Below are 27,603 nucleotides of genomic sequence, written 5' to 3' on the forward strand. Positions count from 1 at the left end.
TGCGCCGTCGTATCTATGCGCCTAATTCACAGTACAAGATACGCCTGAATTTTGGCTTCCTACGACCGACGTAAGTCTCCTACGCCGTTGTATCTTGGGTGCATATTTACGCTGGCCGCTAGGGGCGCTTCCATTGATTTACGCGTCGAATATGTAAATGAGCGAGATACGCTGATTCACGAACGTACTTGTGCCCGTCGCAGTAAGCTACGCCGTTTACGTAAGGCGTACGTCCGGCGTAAAGATAAACCACCAAATAGCTGGTCTAAGTCATGTTAAGGTACGGATGTCGGAACTGCCGTCCGATTTTACATTGTTTACGTAAGTCGCACGTAAATGGGGCTGGGCGTAGGTTACGTTCACGTCGTACACATTGAGCCGTTGTATCTTAGGGAGTATATGAGACGTGATTCTGAGCATGCGCGCGCATTCGGCCATTCATTTACATGGGGTCACGGTTAATTTTAATACAACACGCCCACATCATCCACATTTGAATTAGGCGGCTTACGCCGGCCCATTTTACGCTACGCCGACGTAACTTACGGATCAAGTGCTTTGATTCAGGTAGATTGGATTAAATTTAGGGCGGCGTAGCCTAGCCTGTTTAGGCGACACTGCCGTAAATTAGCTAGGCTAGTAGTGATTTTCAATCTACTTACCTGCTAATCTACGGCGGCGTAGCCTCAAACGAGCGGGCGTAAGGGCGCTAATTCAAATTGGTTGGAGGGGGGCGTGTTGTATTGAAATGAGGCTTGACCTCACGTTTTTTGATGTTTTTTGCTACTGCGCATGCGCCGGGTGCCTACATTTCCCAGTGTGCATTGCGTAAAAAATTCGAACCTTGCGGCGGGAACGGCGGCCATACTTGTTATTCCACTTCATAGGTGGAATAACTTTAGGCCGCCTAAGGCCTTACGGAAACAACGTAATTCGACTGCGGTGGCCGCGCGTACGTTCGTGAATCAGCGTACAAGCTCATTTACATAATCTACCCCGGCCGCAATGGAAGCGCCATCTAGCGGCTGTCAGCAACATTGCAATCTAAGATAGGACGGCGCAAGCCGTCGTATCTTAGATATGTTTAAGTGTATCTCTGTTAGAGAATACACTTAAACATAGGTCGGTGCAGATTCAGAGTTAGGTCGGCTTATCTGTAGATAAGCCAGCCTAACTCTTTCTGAATCTACCTAACTGTACTTGCCTCTCTATGTTACGTCGGCGTAGCGCAAATGAGATGCGCTACGCCGATCTAAGATACGCCGCTCTACCTGAATCCGGCTATAGGAGTAGAAGTGGTTTAGCAAAAGACACTGGGCAGGGCTGACACCTTTCAGTCCACAAAATGCCGGTGTGTTGTCAGCCCACAAGAGCGCTTAAGAACTGAGGGCATTTTTGACAGATCAATCGTTATTTTGCTGTATTTACAGGATAAAATGCAGGGAAATGCAGAGATGTACTGCATATTTTTTGTATGCCTACCTTTTTTGTCTACCTACCTTGGTTTGATATGTTGTTGTCCACTTTAAATGAAAAATACATGTCCTGAATGAGGAGAATTTTTCTTCCACTTCACAATGATGTGCCACTTTGTGTTGATTTATCACATAAAATCCCAATTAAATACATTTACGTTTTTGGTTAAAACATGACAAAATATGGAAAATTTCAAGGGGTATGAAAACTTTTTCAAGGCACTGTATATCAAGAATGCTGTGTACAGATCTATTATATTGCTGGTAAAGTACATTTTTTAGAGGTCAGGATTGCTGAAGATGAAAAAATAAAAGAATGCCTCATTTCCACTTTAACTTTTTCAGTGACATCTTTTGAGCCAATAAAACTTTGGGTCTTTGAAACGTTGTCAGCAAAACTGATCGGTCACCTGCTGTGGCCTGTCCAATCATGTTTGAAGACAGTCTTTAAAATGCAAAGCATGCTTTTTGCACTTTCTTGACTGTCAACCTGGGTGAAATGTTTATTACAGCTAGCAAATTATGAGGATCTACTGAACTGTCGGGGTCCTTCGCATTGAACAGCCACAGTTCTGACATTGGTTGGAAGGGGGGCTTGTTGGAAATGTTGTGTTTCTGGACATCCCCTCTAATTAAATGTGTCTATTCTGACAAGCAACATTTTATTATGCGCAGTACTGTGATTTTCATACTATAAATTGTGTGATTGCTGTTCTCTTAAATATTCTGTTTTTCAATTAGGTATTTGGGATGGTTGGCCAAAAAATATACGGTCATGCTTTTAAAATATCAATTTTCTCCTAGCGCTTATAGTAGGTTACATTTCAAGGATTAATGCCGCGTACACACGACCGCTTTTCCGGTTGTAAAAAATAACGTTTTTTTTTTTATGTCATTAAAAACGATCGTGTGTGGGCTCCAGAGCATTTTTCACGATGTAAAAAATGGGCATTAAAAATTTTGAACATGCTCTAATTTTAACGTTGACGTTTTTTATGTCGTAAAAAATGGTCGTGTGTGGGCTTTAACGACGTGAAAGATCCGCGCATGCTCAGAAGCAAGTTATGAGACGGGAGCGCTCGTTCTGGTAAAACTAGCGTTCATAATAGAGTAAGCACATTCATCACGCTGTAACAGACTGAAAATCACGAATCGTCTTTTACTAACACGTAGTCAGCTAAAGCAGCCCCAAGGGTGGCGCCATCCGCATGGAATTTCCCCTTTATAGTGCCGTTGTACGTGTGGTACGTCACCGCGCTTTGCTAGAGCATTTTTTTTTTCACGATCGTGTGAAGGCAAGGCCGTTTTAATGATCGGTTTGAAAAAAACGTAGGGCCAGATTCACAGTGAGAGTATGCCGGCGTATCTACTGATACGCCGGCGTACTTTCAAATTTGCTGCGTCGTATCTTTATTTTGAATTCTCAAACAAAGATACGACGGCATTTGGCTAAGATCCGACAGGCGTACGGCTTCGTACGCCTTCGGATCTTAGGATGCAATACTTTGGCGCCCGCTGGGTGGAGTTTGCGTCGTTTTCCGCGTCGGGTATGCTAATTAGCTGTTTACGGCGATCCACGAAGGTACGCGCGGTCGTCGCATTCTCTTACGTCGTCGCTAGTCGGCTTTTCCCGTCGTAAAGTTGCGACTGCTATTTCAATGGCTTATATTTAGACCATGTTAAAGTATGGCCGTCGTTCCCGCGTCGAATTTTGAATTATTTTTTTTTTGCGTAAGTCGTCCGGGAATAGGAAAGGACGTAACGCATGTCGCCGTTCACAAAAAAATAACGTCGGTGCGACGTCATTTCGCGCAAAGCACGGCGGGAAATTTCAAAACGGAGCATGCGCAGTACGTTCGACGGGGGAACGTGCCTAATTTAAATGATACACGCCCCATTTGAATTAGGCGGACAGCTTATGCTACGCCGCCGCAAGTTTACAGGCAAGTGCTTTGTGAATCAAGCACTTACGCTGAAAACTTGCGGCGGTGTAACGTAAATGGGATACGTTACGCCTCCGGATTTGTACATGAATCTGGCCCGTAGTTTTTTCTAGACCCTTAAAAACGTAATTTTTTAGAACCTGAAAAACGGTCGTGTGTACGCGGCATAAGACAGAGAGTGATGTACGAAGAACAGGCCAATCAGAATTCAGTTTCAATGCATCTGTCTGTGTGACGTTAAAATGATTGGTTGCTGTGAAACATTACCCATCCTAAATCTTTACACTATTTCACTGGACAAGGTCATAAGTATTAAGTTGTGGCGTTACAGAAATCACAATAGTAAATGGATGGAGAACATTGATTTTAACAACTAAGCAAGCTGGGAAGATTACAAACACTACAAAAGACAATTAAAGGAAATCTGTACTGAACAAAAACGTAGGCTACCACTTTGTGAGTTGTTAGTTAACCACTTAAGACCCGGACCAAAATGCAAGTTAAGGACCCGGACAGTTTTTGCGATTCGGCACTGCGTCGATTTAACTGACAATTGCGCGGTCGTGCGACGTGGCTCCCAAACAAAATTGGCGTCCTTTTTTCCCCACAAATAGAGCTTTCTTTTGGTGGTATTTGATCACCTTTGCGGTTTTTATTTTTTGCGCTATAAACAAAAATAGAGCGACAATTTTGAAAAAAATGCAATATTTTTTCCTTTTTGCTATAATAAATATCCCCCAAAAATATATAAAAAAACATATTCTTTTCCTCAGTTTAGGCCGATACGTATTCTTCTACCTATTTCTTGGTAAAAAAAAAATTGCAATAAGTGGGGATAGTTTTATTGCATTTTTATTAAAAACATTTTTTTTACTACTAATGGTGGCGATCAGTGATTTTTTTTGTGACCGCGACATTATGGCGGACACATCAGACAATTTTGACACATTTTTGGGACAATTGTCTATTTCACAGAAAAAAATGCTATAAAAATGCATTATCTACTGTGAAAATGGCAATTGCAATTTGGGAGTTAACCACTAGGGGGCGCTGAAGGGTTAAATGTGACCTCATATGTGTTTCTAACTGTAGGGGGGCGGGGCTGGACGTGTGACATCATTGATCGTGTTTCCCTATATCAGGGAACACACGATCAATGGCAGCGCCACAGTGAAGAACGGAGAAGCTGTGTTTACACACAGCTCTCCTCCTTCTTCAGCTCTGGGGACCGATCGCGGGAATCCAGCGGTGATCGGGTCCGCGGGTCCCGCGGCCGCGATCATGGAGCTTCGGACCGGGTCACGGGCGCGCGCCCGCAACCCACGGCTGGGCACTTAAAGAGGACGTACAGGTACGTGCTTGTGCCCAGCCATGGCACTCTGCCGACGTATATGTGCAGGAGGCGGTCCTTAAGTGGTTAAAGCGACGCAATGCCGAATCGCAAAATAGTCCGGGGCTTAAGTGGTTAAAGACAAACCAGCAATGACTCCCAAATCAGGTTCACAACGTGTTACATTCAACGCTGAATTCTGGCCTAGGCCAACAAGGCAGCAATTTGCAGGGGGGCAGCACGGAAAGAGTCCCCACCGGCTTGTGCTACACTGTCACTGTCACTGTCACATGGGGCGGACTGGGCTGAGAGGAAAAATTTGTCTAGCGCCACCATAATTTTTACCTTCCCTGTCCCATTGCAGAAATTTCCCTTCACTTCCTGCCCCATAGCCAAACAGGAAGTGAAATCTATGCAAATTAAGGGAATCTATTGCTCCCCCCCCCCCCAGGCCCTCAGAACTAGTGTCCCCACTCGAAAATTTCAGGGCGGGTCTTAAACAGACAGGGGTGTGGCCTTAACCAAAAGGGGTGTGTCATATTTAAATTAGGGGGTGCACGAGTTTAGTCAGGCCTAGGGCAGCACAAAACCTAAATACACTACTGGTTATTTTTTTTTTTTAATGCAGTGAGTTTAAGTATATATGGAGGAAAGGCCAGAGTGAGCAGAAAGATGAGTTTATCAGTCCTCTGCTTCTCCTTCATTTTCCACTCACAGGCTTGTGGAGACCAGTGGTGACCAAGCATCATTGCTTAAGCGGGGATCGCTCCGTTGATCCCCACTGAGCCGGCAGATGACAGTGTGTCAGATCGCCGCTGTCCTCTATGGGGGGATCGGATGAACACGGACCGTCTGTCCATGTTCATTCGATCCGATCCGCAGACGGATGGGAAAATAGGATTCTCCTCCATCTGCAGAAACTTATCATAGCGGGGACTGATGAGATCGGATGTCAGCGGATGTTCATCCGCAATCCCATAGGGATACATGTATGTCCATATTTCATCCGAAAACAGATGGATGAAATACGGACATACGGTCCGCACGTCTGAAAGGGCCCTTTTATGACTGTAGTAGGACACTTGCGTATAATGCCTCGTACACACGACCGTTTTCCTCAGCAAAAACCATCAAGAAAAATGCTGGCAGAGCTTTTTTTGCAGAGAAAAACGGTCGTGTGTATGTTTTTCGTCGAGAAAACTGTTGTGGAACTCGACGAGAAAAAAAGAAAACATATAGGTAGATTCAGGTAGAGAAGCCTATAGTTACGGCCAGAGACATGTTAGCGTGTTTAGGCTCTACGCCCCGGCGAATTTTCTGCGCTACCCTCGATTCACGGAGCAGTAGCTCCGTAAATTGCGTGGGTGCTCCGGCAAAATGCCCGCGTAAGGCGCGTAACGTTGTGAATCAGCGTTAGTATGCAATTTGCATACTATACGCTGACCACAACGGGAATACCACCTAGTGGCCTGCGTAAGAATGCAGCCTAAGATATGAGGGCATAAGAGCCTTATGCCATGCATATCTTAGGCTGCAGTCGGCGTAACGAGCTCTCTGAATCAGGAGAAGTCGTTACGCCTGCGCAAGTAAGCAATTGCGCTGCGTAACTATGGTTACGCAGGCGCAATTGCTCTTTGAATCTGGGCCACTCTATTTTTTCTCGTCGGGAGTCTCAATTTTTTCGTCGTGGTTCTCGTCGGACGAGAAACACGTTCGTGTGAATGCTTAGAAACCCACGCATGCTCAGAATAAAGTATGAGACGGGAGCGCGTATTCGGTAAAAGTAGCGTTCGTAATTCGTCACGCTGTAACAGACTGAAAAGAGCGCAAAATCGTCTCTCACCAAACTTTTACTTAACACGCAGTAACATGAGATTAGCAAAGGCAGCCCCAAGGGTGGCGCCAGTGGAATCGAACTTCCCCTTTATTGTGCCGTCGTACGTGTTGTACGTCACTGCGTTTGAGAACAGCGAGATTTTGTCTCGACAGTGTGTCCGCAAAGAAAGCTTGACAAGAATCTCGTTGAGGAAAACAACGTTTCTTTTACAACGAGATTCTCGGTCGTGTGTACGAGGCCTAACTCTTTTGGAAGCAAAGAGGATAATGAACGGTCACATGATTTCTGTAAAGCACGGTATAATATTTTGCATATCTACACCTGTCTACAATAATCTGTATCCATGTACATTTGTGGTATACAGAAAATGTATTCTCAGGCCTCGTACACACGACCGAGTTTCTCTGCAAAAACCAGCAAGAACGTACTGGGTTTTTTTGCGAGGGAACCGGTCATGTGTACACTTTTCGACGAGGAAACTGTCGAGGATCTCGTCGAGCCAAAAAGAGAGCATGTCTTCTTTTTCCTCGATGGCAATGGAGAAATTTGGCTCGCCGAGATCCTCGACAGCCTAACAAGGAACTCGACGAGCAAAACGATGTGTTTCGCCCGTCGAGTTCCTCGGCCGTGTGTACGAGGCTTCAGTCCTCTCCCTATAAAATATCTTTCATTCCTGTTTCTTCTATCTATAGAGTCCCCTTTCTGACACCTGCCTTCTAAGCGTCACCCAGCTCTCTCTCTTCCTCCCAACCCTTCCCCGCCGCTCTCTCTGGGGCCCTCTTGTCTTTATTTTAGACAGTGTGTTAGTCCCAGCATGTATCCTAATTCTTGCATCCCTCCTGCTGTCTTCTCACTGCCATGTTGGATCTCTGGCAGCGTGTTGCTGCGTTATTATTATTGTCTTCATTTCTTCAAGCCCCCGCCTGAATTTTAGATTTAATCTAACACCTCATTACCGGAGATGTCAGAAACAGAAAATGGGGAGTAAGAACTGATGTACAAATTTATTGGGGCTAATGAAAAAATATATGAAGTTTTGATGTAGAATTAACGCAGGGTACAGTTAAAGAGACCCTGACATTGTGTAAAAAAAATTAAAATGAAGATGCTAAATGCAAAAGAGGTCTTTTAATACTTATTTGTCCTGTTGTACAAACCGCTGTTCTCCTCTGTGCTTAAAGCGGGGGTTTCAGGAAGAAGCTCGGCTCGGCTCTATTCGGCGCCGGTGCGCAGGCGCCGAATAGAGCCGAGCCGACCCGAGCTTCTTTCGGGAAGTCGTGACGCGCTGTATGCGCCGTCGTTTAGCATGTCAATCAATTGGCATGTCAATAGGAACGCCCACTCCCGCGGGATTTCCTACCCGGAAGCCGCGGTGAATTCTACCGATAAACGCTATCTACGGGCAAAAAAAAAAAAAGGTCAGTGTAATTTTATTTGCAGAACTGGGCCGGATGTAGTGTTAGAAATTTTTTATAGGGTGAATCCCCGCTTTAAGACATATTGCTGCCTGAAGAATCTTCTAAATCCAATCCTGTGCTTCTTCCTGCCAAGCCCTATGCCAGTACAGGGCACAGTAGTGACATAGGGGTCGGCAGAAGGAACCACAGAGCAGTGGCAAACCAGGCAATTGACACACCTGGAAGTGTTGGATGTGTAGCACCCTGCCTAAATTTTGCCTAAATTCAGCTTTATGCTCCACTGTACCCATTGGAGTAGCGATAGCTATCTGTTTTTTTTTTTTCGATCTTGTCATTTTTTCCTAAGCTTAGTGGTCGATTACTCCTGCCTGCTTCTGGAAGAAACTTCCAGAGAATAGAGTACACTGAAGATATGAATATTTATCTGCTCACAGCCAATCCTAATGTAGGGAATGCCCAGAAGGTGGCTGGAGAGGTGAGAAATGTTTGGGAGGCCTGATCAGAGTGTCTTGTCCTGTGGTTGTTGTCCCTGGGATACAGCCTGTGTACTGGAGTTGATGTGTGGGTGCTGGGCTAAGGGGCCTGGATAGGATATGCTAAAAGGATTTTTTCTGGAGGGCATCATTTTGGAGTCTGGTCAGGAGAAGGATCATCTCCCTCACTGAAGAGTGGCACGTGAAAGCTGGGTGATAAGACAGCTGTCCTAGGATATTGTGAATAAGACAAAGATTTGGACTCTCGGGTGTGCATTTGTCTGTAACTCCACACAGTAATGCAAGGCTTTCTCCCTGGTGTGGGGAAAGCCTCTTGAGGGGGGAGGGGGCGAGCAGGCAAGTCAGAACACTCTCTACTTTGCTCATAGAGAAAGGAGCTGTGTGTTCGTGGGAGTTCTGACACTCCTGTTCGCCCCCTCCCCCCTCAAGAGGCTTTCTCCACACCAGGGAGAAAGCCTTGCATTACTGTGTGGAGTTACAGACAGAAGAACAGGAAGTGAGGATTTCTCAGAAGAAATAAGGACATTTAAAAGCAAAATGGAAGGATGAGGTAAGTGAAGGAGGACTGCACTAAGGTAAAAGAAGCTATTTAGGGAAAAAATGTATTTCCTTTACAACCCCTTTAAGTGCCAACATCCCTATATACATAATCCAAAAACAATTGTAGTGAACATTTATAAAACTTAGAAACATTTTAGTAAAAAAAAAGACAGCTGATATAGTATGTATACAATAACAATCTAGACATAAATATCACCTCACCTGCCCTCTCAAACTTCCACATGCGATTAATAACAATTCAATTAACCCAACACGTTTCACCGTAAATATTCCTCAGGGGTTGGAGTAGCCAAACACATAGAACAAGTGTTTAAACAATAAGGGGATTGCCTCATTGGTTCAGAAAAAGTAGGGGTGGGTACCATCATCCTATATGTTATAGATAGACGCCTCTTGAAAAAGGGGCAGTGGCCGCGAAACATGTCAAAGATTACGTCACTATTCACATCACTATTTCTCCTCTTCCTATCTGTGGAGTTTGTAAATGCTTTTAATTTTGTGTGTTTTGTCACTTTTGTGACTTTCAATTTTGTATTTTTGTAATCATATTTCTTTGTAATAAATTGTTAATCTTTTTATAAATAAGCATTTTTGTCTGGGTACCGCAACAGTCCTACCACCACTGGTGATTAGTGCCCCTTCAAGTGCTTAAACATGTTGGAACACCCACTGTATAAAAAAACTAAAACGAAAGTCCATTCCTCAAATACAATTCGCTAGATCCTGCCATCACTTGGGGAGCATGGGAACACACACAGGGATTACGAGAGACACCCCATAACGTGAACTCTCCTGATCAGAGTAACTGCCAGTGCTAAGCCAAAATGAAGAGTCTGTGTTACAGTGGTTGCCCAAATGGGGAAACCGTCAGGTTTTTTAACCGCAAGGTTTTTCTATTGATTTTGTAATAAAATACAAGTTTTATATATTTTGACTACAGTTGTGCCTTAAGCCCCAATCACAATTGTTTTCACCTGTTTTGCATTATTGACTCTAACTTTGCACCTGTTTGATAAACTACAAATGACAGTTATCATCTGTCTGATCATTTGACCCATTGACCATTGACCCACCGTGTTGCACTGATAAGCTGAAATAAATTAAATAGTTTGTTTTGGGTACGCTTTAATGTAGTCTTTCAACAATTCTTTTTATTTCAAGAGAAGCGTAGAGAAATAAGTCAATTTACAAAGTTCTTGGTCTCATCTGGGCTCCATTGACAGCCTCCTGGAAGGTTCTCCCATCTGCAGAGCTTTGCCCTGCAGACTAACCATAGTAAAGAGTCGGAATCTGTATTCTTCTTAGATCTGAGACCCTGAGGTGGGGACACTGCTGGAGAAGAGACAGATGCATCACTCTTCAATGACAAGACAGTTAGCATGTCAGAGAAAATTTCTTCCTTTCAGATGCATTGAAGCAACAATAACAGTGTAATTATATGAGTGTCAGTACACTGCCCCCTCTTCATTCCTATTTTACCTACGGTGGGCTTTATTTATTTGATGTTTTTTGTTCGTGACTGTGTATTTTTAAAAACAAATCAGCGGCGGCCGCGGCAGGTTCCATATTTACATCTTTGCAGGTGCTTCTGTGGTACCCTGAGGCCCTGTACACACGACCGAGTTTCTCGGCAGAATTCAGCCAGAAACTCGATGGGAGCCGTATTCTGCCGAGGAAACCGGTCGTGTGTACACTTTTGGCCAAGGAAACTGACGAGGAACTCGACGAGCCAAATAGAGAACATGTTCTCTATTTCCTCGTTAGTCAATTGGGAAACTTGGCTTGCCGAGACCCTCGGCGGCTTCACAAGGAACTCGACGAGCAAAACGATGTGTTTTGCTCGTCGAGTTTCTCGGACGTGTGTACGGGGCCTGAAAGTTTCCAGGCATCAGATGTAAAAGTGTGATTAAGAATGCCAAGGGTGGTTGGGCCATAACATCTGTCGGGACATGCTTGGTAAACCAGAAATATATTCCAAGTAGCCAGGATTATGTGGGATTGGTGAAACATGTCAGTCTGCCTCTTCTTATGAGTTGAGAATTTCCTATTGCAGAAGTCTATTTTGTAGCCAGCAGTACCAGGACAGGTTCGCCCAGTGCAAGAATGCAAAATTGTGCCCTCTCCTAATACGTGCCATAGAATGGGTTTACCACATTACATCCATTCTTTGCCCCCTTGCTTTGGCTATCATGGTTGGCATGGAATATACACTGCTGTGCATGGCCAATTGCTTGCTTCTTGTGGCTAGAAGGTAGCTGCACATGATTTTGTGTCAGCGTGGGTGGATGGGGTGCAGTGGAGAGTGGGCATATTAGAGTACAGCATGACGGCAGTAGTTGTCAGAGCAGACACAAAGCTACAGTCCGCTGGCACTGATTTGAGCTTGCATGCATTGAGGGCGGCACCCTGGCTACTGCTGTGCCCAGTCAGTAAGACTTCCAATTATATTGGATTACCGCATGGACTATGTGCTCTTCAGAGCCATGTTGTAAACTCAGGCTGTGTCAAAGGGATTTATCTGCTGCCACCTGCATTGTTGTTGGAAAAAAACATGGGCTAGTGGAAGGAATGCCAGACCAAAGGACAAAAGAGTCCAAATTCATGTATTGTTGACCTAAACAGCCAACACGTTTTGGGGATCAGAAAAAAATCTGAAAAAACTTCATTAGGGCTTCAGCTAAAATAAGAACCTTGAATAGACTCAAAATAGGGATTCCACGTTAGGAAGCTATTTGTTGGATTAGGAGAGTTACTGGCCAGCAGTATCTAAGTGAGCAATCATGATAAGCCTGCATTGTTACGGAAGCCTGTATTTAAATTAGGTAAAGAGGTAATAGGTAAAATGACTACAACCTTAGGGCCAGATTCACAAAAGAGATACGACGGCGTGTGTACGAGGACTTTGAATACAGATTTTGGCTCTTTTTTATGCATCTGTAATGTGTTTAGCTTATTTTAACTAAAAATTCAATTTGGCTTTAAAGGAAAGCTAATGATTTTGTATTGGTTTGAGTTTTTATTTTTTAATTATATGCTTAAAAAAAGTGGCCATTTTTTATATAAAATGGTTATTATACAAAGTACATGTTTTATCCATGGAACAGAGCTCTCCAAAAAGAGAGCAAAGCAAAAACGGTTTGCTCTCTCTCTCTGTAACAAAATCTTCCTTCGCAAAGACCCTGTTAGAACAGACCAGGCAGGATGGTCATTGGCAGGGAGGAAGATGAATTATTCTTCTGTCTCATCTGTGCAGCTTGAGTTATTGAGCATTAAGAGAAGCAGGCTTTTTTTCAGCAAAGCAGTTTAGACATACCGTAATTAAATTAACATGGGACTTCATCTGTTGCTTGAAAGTAAATATATTCCTACACGATATTTGATGTTTACCCCATTATTTATTTTTCAGTGTAGCACCCTATAGTAGTGCTAGGTTGTTAGTGTAGTTGTTAGTTTAGGAAAATGTAAGTTTAGCGCAGGGCTAAGCCTGAGCTATGAATCTGCGTCAATCCCAGAAGCTTCTCTGGTGTCTCCCCCTGTTTTCTGGGACATTGGAGAATGTTCCAGACATAGTGAATAGGAGGAGCTGCTTAGACTGCTTAGCTGCTTAGACTATTGGCCCCAGCCAATCCCCCAGTAAAGGGCTGGCAGGAGGCAGGTCACCTCATAAATAGGCACGAGTCATGTCAGAAGGGGTTTTCAGGTGGAAGATGGCGATGGAGTGCTGAGAAGGCTGTTCGTGGCCCTTGAGGGTGCCCCCTAGTCTGGGGGGGCAGCCTCGGGTTGGGGCTCAGGTGCTGGAAGGATTCTACTAAAATATATGGCGGAAGCCCTGCCTGGAGGCACAGGAACAAGAAGAGAGGACAGCAGGAGCAGATCTTTTGAGAGTCGGCCAGGTGGGCTGGTGAGTGTCAGTCTGAAGGACTGTGGGCAGAAGTTAGCCTGGAGGGCTAGCGAAAGGGGCAGCTGCAGCCAGGTAGGTGGGCAGTGCCTGAAGAGGTGGTGCTGGGATCAGTAGCCACAGGAGTGATGCAAGCTGGACACTGAAAATTCTGCTACACAATCACAGGCCCTCGGGTTCCTGCCTGTAATGGGCCATTGTTTTATTCTGACTGAGTGACTGTCAGAGAGTGTTCCTGCTGGGTTCTGCAAGCAAGTGAGTGCAGCAGGAAGAAGTGGAACTGTATATAGAGACTGTATATAGGAAGAATTGTCCCTGAAGTTGTTGTTGAAGTCAAGTGGGCATCCCATTATTATCCCTCAATGAATAACAAAAAAAAAACAAAGTCATGGACTGTTTTCTGACTCTGTGTGCCTGACTGTGCAGGGCGGGGGTTCACAGTCTACTTACGGCTCCTTATGCCGCGTACACACGACCGGAATTTCCGACAAGAAAACCGTGGATTTTTTTCCGATGGAATGTTAGCTCAAACTTGTGTTGCGTACATACGGTCACACAAATGTTGTCGGAAATTCCAACAGTCAAAAACGCGGTGACGTACAACACTACGATGAGCCGAGAAAAATGAAGTTCAATGATTCCGAGCATGCGTCGAATTGATTCAGAGCATGCGTCGGAATTGAATACAGACGATCAGAATTTTGCTGTCGGAAATTGGTATAGCACCCCGGCAACAACAGAATGAGCCCACAGTACAGCCCAGCTAAAGCAGAGACCCAATTTGAACCAATCAACTGTATGAGAGCTAACTAACACTCTCATCCCCCTTAAATTTAGAATAGCACCTGTACCTAAAAGTACACAGGCGCTACACAAACAAAGAAAAAAAAAACATTTAGAGGGGAAATCGAAGGAAAAGGTAAGTGAACCAACAATGCACTAGCTTAAAAGAACCAATTTAGAAAATAAAAGACGAACCTTTACAACCCCTTTAATATGTATACCTCCTAAGCCAGATTCATTCTGTTACTTTAGCCAAGCACTCAAAATTCCTGCCTTAAAGGTTTGTAATCTAATTATGGCCAACTGTGACCACTGAAACATTCATTAATCACATCCTGTTACCCACTCTTCGCATTGGGCTGTAGTACCATTTAGAAGCCTTCTGAAAGCCCTGCCCAAACTAAACTGGAAATAATGGGCCAGATTCACAAATGAGATACGACGGCGTTTCTCCTGATACGCCGTCGTATATCTGTTTCTATCTATGCGACTGATTCATAGAATCAGTTACGCATAGATAGCCCTAAGATCCGACAGGTGTAATTGTTTTACAATGTCGGATCTTAGGATGCAATACCGCGGCCGCCGCTGGGGGGTGTTCGCGTCGTAAACCAGCGTCGGGTATGCAAATTAGGAGTTACGGCCGATCCACAACGTTTTTTTCGTGTTCGCTACGTCGCCACTAGTCTAGTTTCCCATCGCAAAGTTACACTTTTTTTTTGGTACCCTAACTTTAGTCAGCAAGTGTATTGCTGTCTAAAGTATGGCCGTCGTTCCTGCGTCGAAATTCAAAATTTAACGTCGTTTGCGTAAGCCGTCGGGGAATATGGAAGTACGCTAAGCGCGTCGGCGTTCAAAAAAATTTAGTCACGGCGCGCAAAGCACGGCGGGAGTTAAGAAACAGAGCATGCGCAGTAGGTCCGGCGCGGGAGCGTGCCTAATTTAAATGGCACACGCTCATTTAAATTGGCCCGCCTTGCGCCGGAGGCCGCGGGCGTAGTTATCATCGCAAGTGCTTGGTGAATCAGGCACTTGCGATGAAAAATTGCGGCGGTGTAACTTATCTAGGATAAGTTACGCCGCCGCGATTCTACGTGAATCTGGCCCAATGTGAATAGATTATCTCTTAATTTGAAAAAGACGGACATAATAAAAATAGGAAACAAAAAAGCTGCAATGTATTTTTATTGACCATAAGAAAACCTTGTTCATGTCTTGTTTTTGTGTAAACTGGGCTTCCTTCCATGCCTGAAGCTACCTCTGCTCATTTCCAGGCCGTTCTTTCCTCCCTATACCTTTCAGTAGTCAGCCTGCCTGCTCGCCGGCCTTTCCTCCCCTGTGCGATGAGTCCATGCGCCTAAATATTCACATAACTAATTGCAGTTCCGCTGGCTTCACATCAGTATCAGCTCAGGTGCAGTTCGGTACAATCAATTATTGATCGTTTTATTTCTCGGTGGAGATAATTATCCAGGTATTATTCTGGAGATGCTCAACGTGGACCTAGGAGACAATCATCCGGAACACTCATAAAAATCGCATATTTTATTTATTGGGGGCACGGGGAGCATTATACAGAGCACTGTGTTCATTATCAGTGTATAGACACTTGGCATCGTTAGAACGCATGTTGCTTCCATCACTAATGTAATAGACTTGTCTCTATAACAGTGTGATATGTTTAATGCATACATATTCACAATCGGCATACATTTTATAGCGAATAAATAGATTCAAACATCCCTTTTTCCTGTAAATATATACTTGCAATTGTTTACCTTGCACCGTGTACGCGGTCCTTCAATTACCCCCATGCAGTGCTGCGAATCTACTATCAGTATGTAAATGTTAGTGATCATTATACAACAGTGTTTTCATGATCAGTTATTAGATAATCTCATTCATTATCTGCCGCAGTACAGTATGTTCATTATTGTGCTTAGCTATCAATTATCATTAAACTGCATATTTTTGTCAGTGCCGGTACATGAATGCTAATTACAGTTATATGCGAAAAGGTTGTTTTTGGTTTGTAGCTACACGGCACTTTATTATATACTGCAGTGTGTTTATTTTTAGTGTATTTATTCATCCTGTGTCGGTTTTTATTAAAGGGGTTGTAAAGGTACAATTTTTTTTCCTAAATGGCTTCCTTTACCCTTTATATACTGTTTGTATTTGTACAGTCCTTTGAAAGATTTTATCTTACACATAGTGGTCCTTAAAGTGGATGTAAACACGAAAAAACTTTTTTTTTTATTAAGGCTTGGACCTTGTACAGTATAGGATTTCATGTCATCTGTGCCCAGTCTTGTCACAAAGAGTTAAAGGGGTGTAAAGGTACATTTTTTTCTCCTAAATAGCTTCCTTTACCTTAGTGCAGTCCTCCTTCACTTACCTTATCCTTCCATTTTGCTTTTAAATGTCCTTATTTCTTCTGAGAAATCCTCACTTCCTGTTCTTCTGTCTGTAACTCCACACAGTAATGTGAGGCTTTCTCTCTGGTGTGGAGTGTCGTGCTCGCCCCCTCCCTTGGACTACAGGAGAGTCAGTACGCCCACTAACACACAGCTCCTTTCTCTATCTGCAACGTAGAGAGCGTCCTGACTCTCCTGTAGTCCAAGGGAGGGGGCGAGCACGACACTCCACACCAGGGAGAAAGCCTCACATTACTGTGTGGGGTTACAGACAGAAGAACAGGAAGTGAGGATTTCGCACAAGAAATAAGGACATTTAAAAGCAAAATGGATTATCCAGACACTGTGATCACTTTCTGGGTAGAGTCACTGGTATACGACTAGTTATAGCCTACATAGGACGTGTAGGTCACTCTTCAGGTATAGGCAGCGCCAATATCCCCACACCAATTTTTGTATACCAGGACACTTTCTACTGCCACTGGCCACAGTCTCAACTTCTCTTGCAGGGTGAACAGACTGTTTGCCTTTAGTAAATCAACCCCTCAGTGTCTTTAATGCAGAGGTTCCACCAATATTTATTTTTTCAAAAGCCAGCAGCTACAACTACGGCAGCTGCTGACTTTTAAAAAATGGACACTTACCTGTCCAGCTCGCCCGCGATGTCAGCAGCCTAGGCCCGATTCCCTACTGCGCATGCGCGAGGATCGCGTCACACCGTCACTGGTCCCCGCTCTCTCCTGGGAACAGTGTTTCCCAGAAGACAGCGGGGGTGGGGGGGTGACAGGCTGGATTCCCCGTGGGGATCAGAACCCGGAAGTGGTGCAAATACCTGTCTCAGACAGGTATCTGCACCCCCCTCCCCCTGAAAGGTGCCACATGTGACACCGGAGGGGGGGGGGAGGGATCCAAAAAGCAGAGGTTCACTTTTTGTGTGAACCTCCGCTTTAAATACGTGAGCTTCGTAGCAAAATTGTTTTAGTGTTCACAGGCCTGATAAATTCTATATTTAAGAGCACCTGTCACTTACTTAAGAAGGCATGCTGTCAAGATGGAGGAAATAAATAATTGTTGCTCCTCTTGTTTTTCCCATTATTGAAAGGTTTACTTTATCTTTTGAAGAGTGCAAAGTCTAAAGGCAATTGCAACCTTTTTACCCAGACATCCCATTGCTCTTTGTCTCTTCCTTTAGAGGGTGAGACATGGGTACCACTTATTCACCAGTTGAATTCTTGAGCCCAGAAATTGCTCCTTGCAAACTGTGGTCAATGCCTCTTCCACTTGCCTAATGCCATTCTACATTAAAGTAGATGTAAACCCACGCTCATCCTTTCTAAACTACTGCCATAGTGCTGATCTACAGTATAAGGATATAGATGCCTCCTGCATGTAATCTTACCTGTCAAATGTTTCCCCTCTGTCTGTTATAAGAACTGAAAAACTAGGGAGCTGCAGTGGCTCAACGCGATTGGCACTGCGCTGACAAGCCATTCACCTCTGCAGCTAGGGGTTCGGATCCCGGTCTCGGCTACATGTGAATTGAGTTTGGTGGTCTCAGCCTGGCTCCCGGTGGGTGTGCTATGCGAGGTAAGCCTGCGCCTAGTACGCCCACCCCCTGTTTATCGAACCACCTCTAGCGCAATGATCCATAGTCACAACTGCTTATCTACTGAGACCACAGTGACTGCTGCAGATGCACTCCCGGCATTTCCAGGTCTGATATCTCGCCCTAAATGCTAAAGGGATACTTCAACTCCCCTATCGCAGAACTAAACTTGGAAAAATACTTTTAGTTAAGCATCTCTTTACAAAGTAATATAATTCATGGCATGCCTTGTCTTAACAGTATTACAGTAAATTCTGTTAACAGCTATGCTTATCTCCCCATCATATATCACCAGAACATACATTCATTAACTTTGTCCTTTCCTTGCTTTGTAAAGACAACGTGGCTGTATCTGTACATAGTGCCAGAGTCCTGCATTTCTTATAGTAATGTGGAGAGGAAGCTTTGCTTTTCCAACAATGTAACCTAAAGCAAAGTTCTCACCTTGGATTAGGAGAAGAGCAAATGAAGGCAGAAGTTACAAAGCTAAATGTTTTAAACCTTGAAAGTAAGAAAACTAGAAAGCTTTTTAGTTTTGTGACAATACGAGTTTTAGGCCCCATGCACACAAGACGCTGGTAAACTCGAGTTCAGAGGCATTTGGGCATTTTTTTCAACTGCCCCTGAACACATTTAATATTATCCTATGTGTCCATGCACACATTCACGTTTTTTTGCGTTTTAAAGCAGTTGGGTTTAGGCTTGTTTTTTCAGCCGCAAAATTTTGGGTTCAGACGCAAACATTTTTGCGTTTCAAAGCTTTGGGAGGGTCTACAATGTCTTTGCTATGAACGCTGATAGCGGCAAATGCGGCAAAACGCCGCTAAACGCGGAAAACCGCATCGAAATTCACGGCAAAAACGGGCGTTTAAAAAGCCGTTTTTTTCCTTTGAAAACTTGAGTTTATATGTGTTTGCATTTGCTTCTCGTGTGCATGGGGCCTAACAGTTTGAACTTGAACGGGGGAAAAAGGTAATACCATCCAAGTAACACTGAAATAAAAAAATGTCTCTTATATCAGTCACAAACAATATTTGTCTGGTATTAACAGAGCAATTACAATGAATACTATGGATATTTGAGCCGCTATTACAGCAAGCATTGGCATCCAGCCTTGAGTGATAATTAAATATTTTGCTATTATTCTTGCCTTCATCACTATATTAGATATACCCTATGGGATAAGAATGTGTATTATACTTCATTTAATAAGGTTTCACATATAACAAGTAATATATTATTTTATCATATACAGATACATTATATAATTACAGGATATTCACATAAAAGCATAAAGATGATACAAACATGAAAGCTTATTTTTTTAATGTACCAGTAAATTGCACTATATGTTAATAGTACTTAACTATCTCAGAACTGTTAGCTGGCAACTGTAGCAATGAAAGTAAATTTTATGTTGCGTTCTTAGGCTTTGTGTCTGTAATTCTGTTGTCGCTAATGATTTCTTTTCTGCATCCTTACAGAGCCACCAAAACCTATTGCTCCTCCCGAACTCCTGGCAGTGGGAGCCACATATTTATGGATTAAACCAAATGCCAACTCAATCATTGGGGATGGACCAATTGTCTTGAAGGAAGTGGAGTACCGGACCACGTCAGGAAGTTGGGCTGAGACTCATGTCATGGATGGGCCCACATATAAGTTATGGCACTTAGATCCAGATGTGGAGTATGAAATACGTGTCCTTTTAACCCGTCCTGGGGAAGGTGGCACAGGACCACCAGGACCACCACTCACAACCAGGACAAAATGTGCAGGTAAGTTTTTTTATAACTGTGAAAAGGGGAGAGCTAAATTCTCCAAACATGTTTTTATTTATTTCACACCAAGTGCTGTATATAGGATGATTTAATGAAAATGATTTAATGAAAAACAGTAAAAATGACAAGTAGAATGCTAACTCTTTGGGTAAATATACCATAGAGGTTATATAATTACTATTATTAATGGAAATTAGCAAATGTGTTTGGGTTCAGTTCAAATGGCATTCATCAAACCCATCATAAAGGTTGAAAATTCCAAACCTAAATCTCATTCTGCTGAATCAGACATAGACTTCTACACTGAAGTCTATAGGAGGCGAATCTTGAAAATCACTTCTGGATACTTTCAAGGCTCACAGGCAAGAGACTGTCAAAATAGGGCAGGGGTAGCTACCATAAAGGACGTTTATGGTCGAAGCCCTATGTCCGATAAGGATATGAACACGATAGATAGACTTAACATAAGACTTACCACATGAAATAGACCTGAAGTGTGCCCTGATCTGATGGACGGTATGCCAAAATAAGGGGGCATACCCAAGATTAGAGATGAATGTTTTGTGGAGAGAAATGAATTTGAGAAATGCCCTAAAAAGGGGATGGAGGGTGGGTATCGCTCACAGGAAACCAACAAAGACCACAGGTGAGTGGGCTGGTTAAATACCCCCGGGCTCCTCCCATAAATTCAGGCCAGCATACTGGCCTTGTTACATACCAATGCAAAAAAATGTTTTTTGTAATACCATACAGTAAGGAGACTGTCCTCATTTATGTGACTTTGAGGGCGACATTGGTGTTTCGGAACAATTTGACTCTCATGGACAGCGTCAGCGACATCATATGCTAGCATATTTTGCATGTGTATTCGATTTTTTTCTTTACTTTGATGCTTGCCTTAAATACAGCAGCAGTACTCTTATCTGAGTCATTACAACTTTTAATAAAATTGTGTTTTTAGGTAATTTGGGCTATGACAATTGATTTTTTTTTTGATCCAGTGGTAAGTGGCCTGACATGAACAGTGGAAGCAACCACAACAGATTTAACAGCTGTGATAAAGTGTACTCCTAAAAAATAAAGCTAAAGCCCTCAATTTCATACCTAACTGACAGTGGCAAAACTGTTTCCTAGTATAGTTTATGAGCTTCATTTTGCAGTACCACACTGCATTGTATCAACATTTTAAAGAATGTCAAAACACTTCAAAACCACAACCTCCACATTCCAGAAATGAGGCAGGTTTCATTGTGAAATCAAAATTAGAGTATTAATTTAATAGGTAGAAATATTGTAGTCATGTAAGAAGATTTATTAGGCTGCAGCGTAGAAGGGAGACATGGCAAAGGTTTTATCATGAAATAAAAACTAGAGTGCATATTTTTAGATATAACAAGCAAAAATATTACAAAGTTAGTGCACATTATTGAAGCAGCTTTATTTGGCCACAATTTAAGAGAGGGATAAAGCAGTTTTATCAGGGTGTATTATTTAAGAGGGGGAGATTTACTAAAACTGGCGCACACAGACGTACAGATCTCAGTGCATAGTAACCAATCCGCTTCTAGGTTGTATTGTCAAAGCTTAACTAAACAGGTTGAAATTAGAAGCTGATTGGATACCATGCACAGCTGCACCAGATTCTGTGTGCAGCCATCTTTGAAAATTTTCCCAAATAGCCAGAAAAATTGTACATTCACTGGAGACTATGCAAGCGGCTTTATTATGCCTCAGTTTAAGAGGGAGAGACTAGCCCGTTTTTATCATGAAATAAAAATCTGAGTTTATTATCTCTGAGACAATAGTCACAAATATTGTACATTTGCTGTTGAGTATGTAAGCAGCTTTATTAGGCTGTAGTGTAAAATGGAGAGACAAGGCATTTTTATCATTAAATAAAAACAAATATTGTACATTTCTGAAGTATATACAAGCAGTTTGATTAGGCCGCAGTGTAAAAGGGAGAAGAGGAGATTTATTATCATGAAATAACAAATAGAGTGTATTGTTTTAGAGACAATAGCCACAAATATTGTAAAATCACAGGAAAGTATGTAAGCAGCTTGATTAGCCCCAATGTAAAAGCAAGATTAGAGGCAGTGTTTTTTATGAAAAATTAAAATGTATTATTTCAGAGAGACAGTAGCAACAGCTATTTTAATGCTGGAGCACTGGAATGGGCCACACACAAGTAGACAGAGAGCACGATTAACCCAACAGCTAACATTAAGAATTTTTTAGCTGGGCCTCAACAAAAACATTATGTGTGGTAACCTTAAAATAGATAACGTAAACTTAAATTGGCCTCATTATTATATTTTAGACTAAAGGAACATATTCTCTCATTTAGACCCAATCCAAAAATGGAAAATGATCAAAATATTGTCATTCTGGGAGTGGGAAATGCACTAATAATTGAATAGCTCTTATGCATGTGACAGCTTGAAAACATTGGGGAAAAGTGGATGAATTTATATTACAAACTATAAAGTTCCAGTGTACACAATTTCTGCAAAATATTGAATCTACAAATCAACTATGGCTCAAATAGTGACTGAAAGATTTGTAACAGGAAAGGTGGAATCATCTGGACTTCTAGACAGTTGACAAGGGGATTACTTTCTATATTTTATTATATTATAGAAAACGGATTTAAATCTTGATACCTCATCCAGAATAGATATAGTAAAAAACAAACAGCCAGAGCTTACGGACTTTAACGGTCTTAGATAGGTCTAGTTTCTTTGTGGTCAAGGAATTGACGTCCTGAGGAAGCTGTTTGTGAAACGCGTCAACCTCCTGGCCAGCTTTACAAAGAAACAATATGTGGAGTATATATGTACTAGCCTATCCAACAATCATCTGATGTTTTTAAAAACATGAGCTCTAAATTCTCATTAGTAATTGTTTTTGTAATAAAATACCTTTTATGTGAACTCAATGTGGTTTAGGCCTTCTCTGGTACCCTTCTATATTTTATTATCAATACCACAATGAGAAAATGTCCAGGGGTCAAGAAGTGGTTTGGAGATGGCGGGATACACAATTTATCTCCCAGGTCTGGCGCCCACATGCAAATGAATGATCTCTGATCTCTTAATTGAATTTATGTTAATATCAACTAAAGCCTGTGCATTCTGGAACACAAGTTCATATATGTCAAAGTGATTTATATCAAGAAACATAAGTTTTAGATGGTCTAACATAGGCTGATGTTGAACACTTTGGGCAAAATTAACACATTTTGCTTTACATTGCATTATGTATGCTTTTGACAAGAAAAAAATATATAGAAATATTAAGATAAAAAAAACATCCTGAATGGAAAGAACAAAGTCTTTACCTTTTACCTCAAACAATTTGGGGGAAAGTTTAAAACTAGCCTTAACCGCTTGACCCCCCAGAAGATTTACCCCCTTCGTGACCAGGCCACTTTTTGCGATACGGTACTGCAATAATTTAACTGACAATTGCGTGGTCATGCAACGCTGTACCCAAATACAATTTCTGTACTTTTTTCCCACAAATCAAGCTTTCTTTTGGTGGTATTTGATCACCTTTTTTATAAACAAAACAAAAAAAATTGAATTAAAAAAATATATATTTTTTACTTTCTGCTATAAAATACATCCAATACATTTTTTTTTTAATAAAATTACTTCAAAAATGTAGGCCAATATGTATTCTGTTACATGTTTTTGGTTAAAGAAAAAATCCAAATACGTGTATATTGATTGGTTTACATGAACATTATAGCTCCTACAAACTATGGGTCATATTTATGAAGTTGTTATTTATTTTTATTTGTTATACTAGTGATGGTGGCAATCAGCAACTTAAAGGCAGGACTGCGATATTGCAGCGGAAATTCTGACAGTAACTCACATTTTTGACACTTTGCTGGAACCAGTGACACTAATACAGTGATCAATGTTAATAATATGCACCATCACTGTGCTAATGACACTGGCTGGGAAGGGGTTAACCGTCTAGGGCAGGGTCTTCAAATTATGGCCCTTCAGTTGTTCAGGAACTACAATTGCCATCATACCTAGTCATGTCTCTGAATGTCACAGTTTTACAATGTCTCATGGGCTGTGTAGTTCCGCAAAAAACTAGAGGGCCGTAGTTTCGAGATCCTTGATCTAGGGGGATCAAAGTGTTAACTGTATGCCTAGACAGTTTTTTTGTGTACATAGTGTGCTGCTTTCACTAGGGGAAGATATTTGCTTTGCAGAGACACAGAATACATCCCTTCCGCTCTGTCAGAACTGAGATATGCCTTGTTTACATATCTCAGTTCTCTGTGTATTGCCGATGATCAGCGGGTGCCAGAGGACATCGAGTGCCTGGCACCCGCAGATTGGCTTCTGCTGTGAATATTCAAGGCAGAAGCAGCCTGGCGGTGGCATGCGTGCCTCCTGCAGGCGGAGATGCAGAATCACATAAATATATATATATATATATATATATATATATATATATATCGTATTTGCCGGTGTATAAGGCGACCGGGCGTATAAGACGACCCCCTAATTTTACAGTATTTTAAGATTTTTTGCCTGTATTCACCCTATAAGACGACCCCCTTCCGAGACTTCCGACGCTTCATATTTCTTCCTTCTGGAGCCATATTCTTCTTCATTCTTGCTGAAACTGGAGCCATATTCTTCTTCCTTCTTGCTGAAGCTGGAGCCAATCACAGCGTGCAATGTATTCTAATAATGAATACAACGCCTGCTTGGATTGGCAGATGCTGCAACATCATCAGCCCACGCCTCTCTGACTCTCAAAGCCAATCCAAGCAGGCTACTGTATGTAGCAGAGGTTGTTACTCCAATCCGAGCAGGCTCTGTATTCATTTGAATACATCGCTTACCGGGATTGGCTAAGCTGTATATACTGAATGTAGTCGAAGCTACATACAGTATTACCGCACATCCAGCATACATCCGAGCAGCTGACCCGGCGTATAGGACGACCCCTGCTTTTTGGCAATTTTTTTTAGGTGTAAAAGGTAGTCTTATACGCCAGCAAATACAGTACACACATATATACATATATGTGATTCTGCGCACAGCTGCTGCCCTGTAGCAGTAAAACTGCTATAGGGTGGTCAGCAAGTGGCTGATAAGTACCACTTTATTGAAACAGTAGTTGATGATTGAAACAGACTTAGAGCAGTAGTGAACCAGTCAACAGTAAGTTAATTTAAACATGCTTGAGATAAATATAGATTTATATTGAAACCAAAAAAAAGTAAAAAATTAAAAAGGGGCAAACTTGATGGACCACCTGGTCTTTTTCCTGCCATCAGTCTTCTATTGCTAACAGGAGGTAAAACCCTTGTCACTAGAGCTGAGAGGTAAATTGTTCTTTTTCTGCTTTCCCTACAGCAATGCCTATCTGTTGTTTCACAAAAGTAGCAGCTGGTGAAAACCTGCTTGAATGTGAAACAGGAGCTGCAAGAAAAAAAAAAAAAAGAATTTTTCGCTGGATTAAATTAATGCCTCCACCCCCTCTGAATACTCCAGAGCTAAGTCCCACAATAGGGCTTGCTGAAAAAACATAGTGAAAAACGTAATGATGTGCTGTAGCCCAGAGATGCCAATCAGTTTTCAGCTTCCAGTATTGGTAATGAAAACTTTTCTGGAGATTATTTTGTCTCCTTAAAGTATAACTAAAGGCAAAACTTTTTTTTGGGTTAGAGTGGAGAGGGAATAGAACAGCTGTCCGTGTTTATTGCTGTCTGTGGCCCTGTTATGGGGATTCACTCTCTCTATTTCTCCTGTTTACCATTACCATTAACATTAAAAGTGAAAGTGGGTTGTTTCTAGAAAAGTAATAGAGGAAATTTTTTCCAATGAGGACACTAGTTCTGGTGATCTGGTGGTCCCCAAGGAATTCTCTTAATTTGCAGTGATTTCCTCTGACTTCCTGTTTGGCTATAGGGTAGGAAAATCCAGGCAATAAAACACATAGGTACATAGAAGGTGAGGTTGAAAAAAGACACAAGTCCATCAAGTCCAACCTATGTGTGTGATTATATGTCAGTATTACATTGTATATCCCTGTATGTTGTGGTCGTTCAGGTGCTAATCTAATCGTTTTTTGAAACTATCAATGTTCCCCGCTAAGACCACCGCCTGTGGAAGGAAATTACGCATCCTTGCCGCTCTTACAGTAAAGAACCTCCTACGTAGTTTATGGTTAAACGTATTTTCTTCTAATTTTAATGTGTGGCCACGTGTCTTGTTAAACTCCCTTCCGCAAAAAAGTTTTATCCCTAATGTGGAGTCACCAGTACGGTATTTGTAAATTGAAATCATATCCCCTCTCAAGCGTCTCTTCTCCAGAGAGACTAAGTTCAGTGCTCGCAACCTTTCCTCATAACTAAGATCCTCTAGCACAGGGGTGTCAAACTCAATTTCATGGTGGGCCGCATCAACATTATGATTGCCCTCAAAAGGGCCGGTTGTATCTGTATGATTAGATGTCCAGCGCATCCCCTCACCATATATTTGATGTCAAGAGCCACCCCACCATCAAAAGTCCCCCACCCTCCCTTACATCACAGTGCACCCCCCTTTTCTTATGCTGCTGCTGGGAAGAAGCTGGAAAGCAGAAAGTAAAGGGTCTGGAAGAGGACCAGAGGAGGGCTGGAGAGGTGCGAGGGTCACATGAAATGGCCTGGAGGGCCGGATTCGGTCCGCGAGCCTTGTGTTTGACATCTGTGCTCTAGACCCTTTATTAGCTTTGCCCTTATTTGTACTTGCTCCATTTCCAGTACATCCTTCCTGAGGACTGGTGCCCAGAACTGGACAGCATACTCCAGGTGCGGCCGGACCAGAGTCTTGTAGAGCGGGAGAATTATTGCTTTATCCCTGGAGCTAATCCCCTTTTTAATGCATTCCAATATTCTGTTTGCTTTGTTAGCACATATGGCGTAAAAAAATAAATCTGAAGGTTAAAACTCTCCCCTGCTCTATCCAAAATGAAAAAAAGTTTTGCCCCTAGGTCTACTTTAAATATATTACCAATATTTCTTGAGTACCAGTATTTCAGTTGAAAGTTTTTCACTGATACACCAAAATGTATCCAGGAAGTGAAAAGAGCATTATATGAAACCATATTAAAATATAACTAAATTCAAAACTTTTTTTTTCATTTTGGATTGTGTAGGGAATGGTTAGAACCTTTTGTTAGTTTTTATTCCCAAAAGTGGCTCAATGGAGAGGTTTCCCCTTCACCTCCCGAGCCTTGTAAACACAGTGGGGTTAATTTAGTAAAGGCTAATTGGCTGTTCACTTTGCAAGTGAAGTTGCAATTTGAATGGGAAATTCCCCCAGGTGAAACTTCCTTTTGCAAAAAATATCCAATTATGTGCAAGAATAAAAACAATTTTTTTGCTTGATTATGATTGGATGATGGAGGTCAGCAGAGTTTCACCTCATTCGCTAAGCTTTGGGGAAATTCTCATTGACAGGTGCATTTTTCCTCCGTCTGACCTGCTTTAACCATGTTTTGCATTTTCATAGACTTGAGAGTGCAAAACCTGCCTGAAGTAAACACAAGCCATTAAACAGTTGTTCCAAATGTTCCCATTGGCATATTTCTCCTCTCTTTCTGTTCCAAAAAATATTTGTTAATGACGTGATAATGGTCCCCAGAACAAATAAAGAAGGTTCAAAAAGGAGGGAAGGGGGAACAAAAAAGCACTCACATTTGCCAACATCCGTAATATTGAATAAGGAAAAAATTACTTCTGGGGGGCAGTGACAAGGCGGACTTTTAAGGCAAGACGGGAACAAAGGATTTAGAAAACAAATTTTAATTACAAAAAGTACAGTAAGATACATAAAAAAACACCTAGAGTATACATTCGATTGCACAATATCCTCTCATCTACGCGTTTCGCCTTTTGGCTTCCTCAGGACGAGGTAGGAGAATTTTGGCAGTAAGACATTGAGTATTTCATTTATCAGAATGGTCATCACCCATCCAATGCACCAAGGACGCTTGAAATCGCAGGTGTACCATCAATAATTTATACGTAGCTT

General features: G+C 42.2%; 1 protein-coding gene across 13 annotated transcripts in view; it reads left to right on the forward strand.

Moving 5' to 3' along the window:
• The window catches only part of PTPRT (protein tyrosine phosphatase receptor type T), a 474,386-nt gene that overhangs the window by 225,172 nt on the left and 221,611 nt on the right, over positions 1–27,603 (forward strand). For all 13 annotated transcript variants that reach the window (XM_040330466.1, XM_040330472.1, XM_040330464.1 and 10 more), the window contains exon 7: positions 19,247–19,540. In XM_040330466.1, the coding sequence (XP_040186400.1) occupies positions 19,247–19,540 (294 nt within the window). The remainder of the gene's footprint in view (positions 1–19,246; positions 19,541–27,603) is intronic.

This window comes from Rana temporaria, chromosome 12 (genome assembly GCF_905171775.1).
Source record: "Rana temporaria chromosome 12, aRanTem1.1, whole genome shotgun sequence".
NCBI classification, from domain to species: Eukaryota; Metazoa; Chordata; class Amphibia; order Anura; family Ranidae; genus Rana; species Rana temporaria.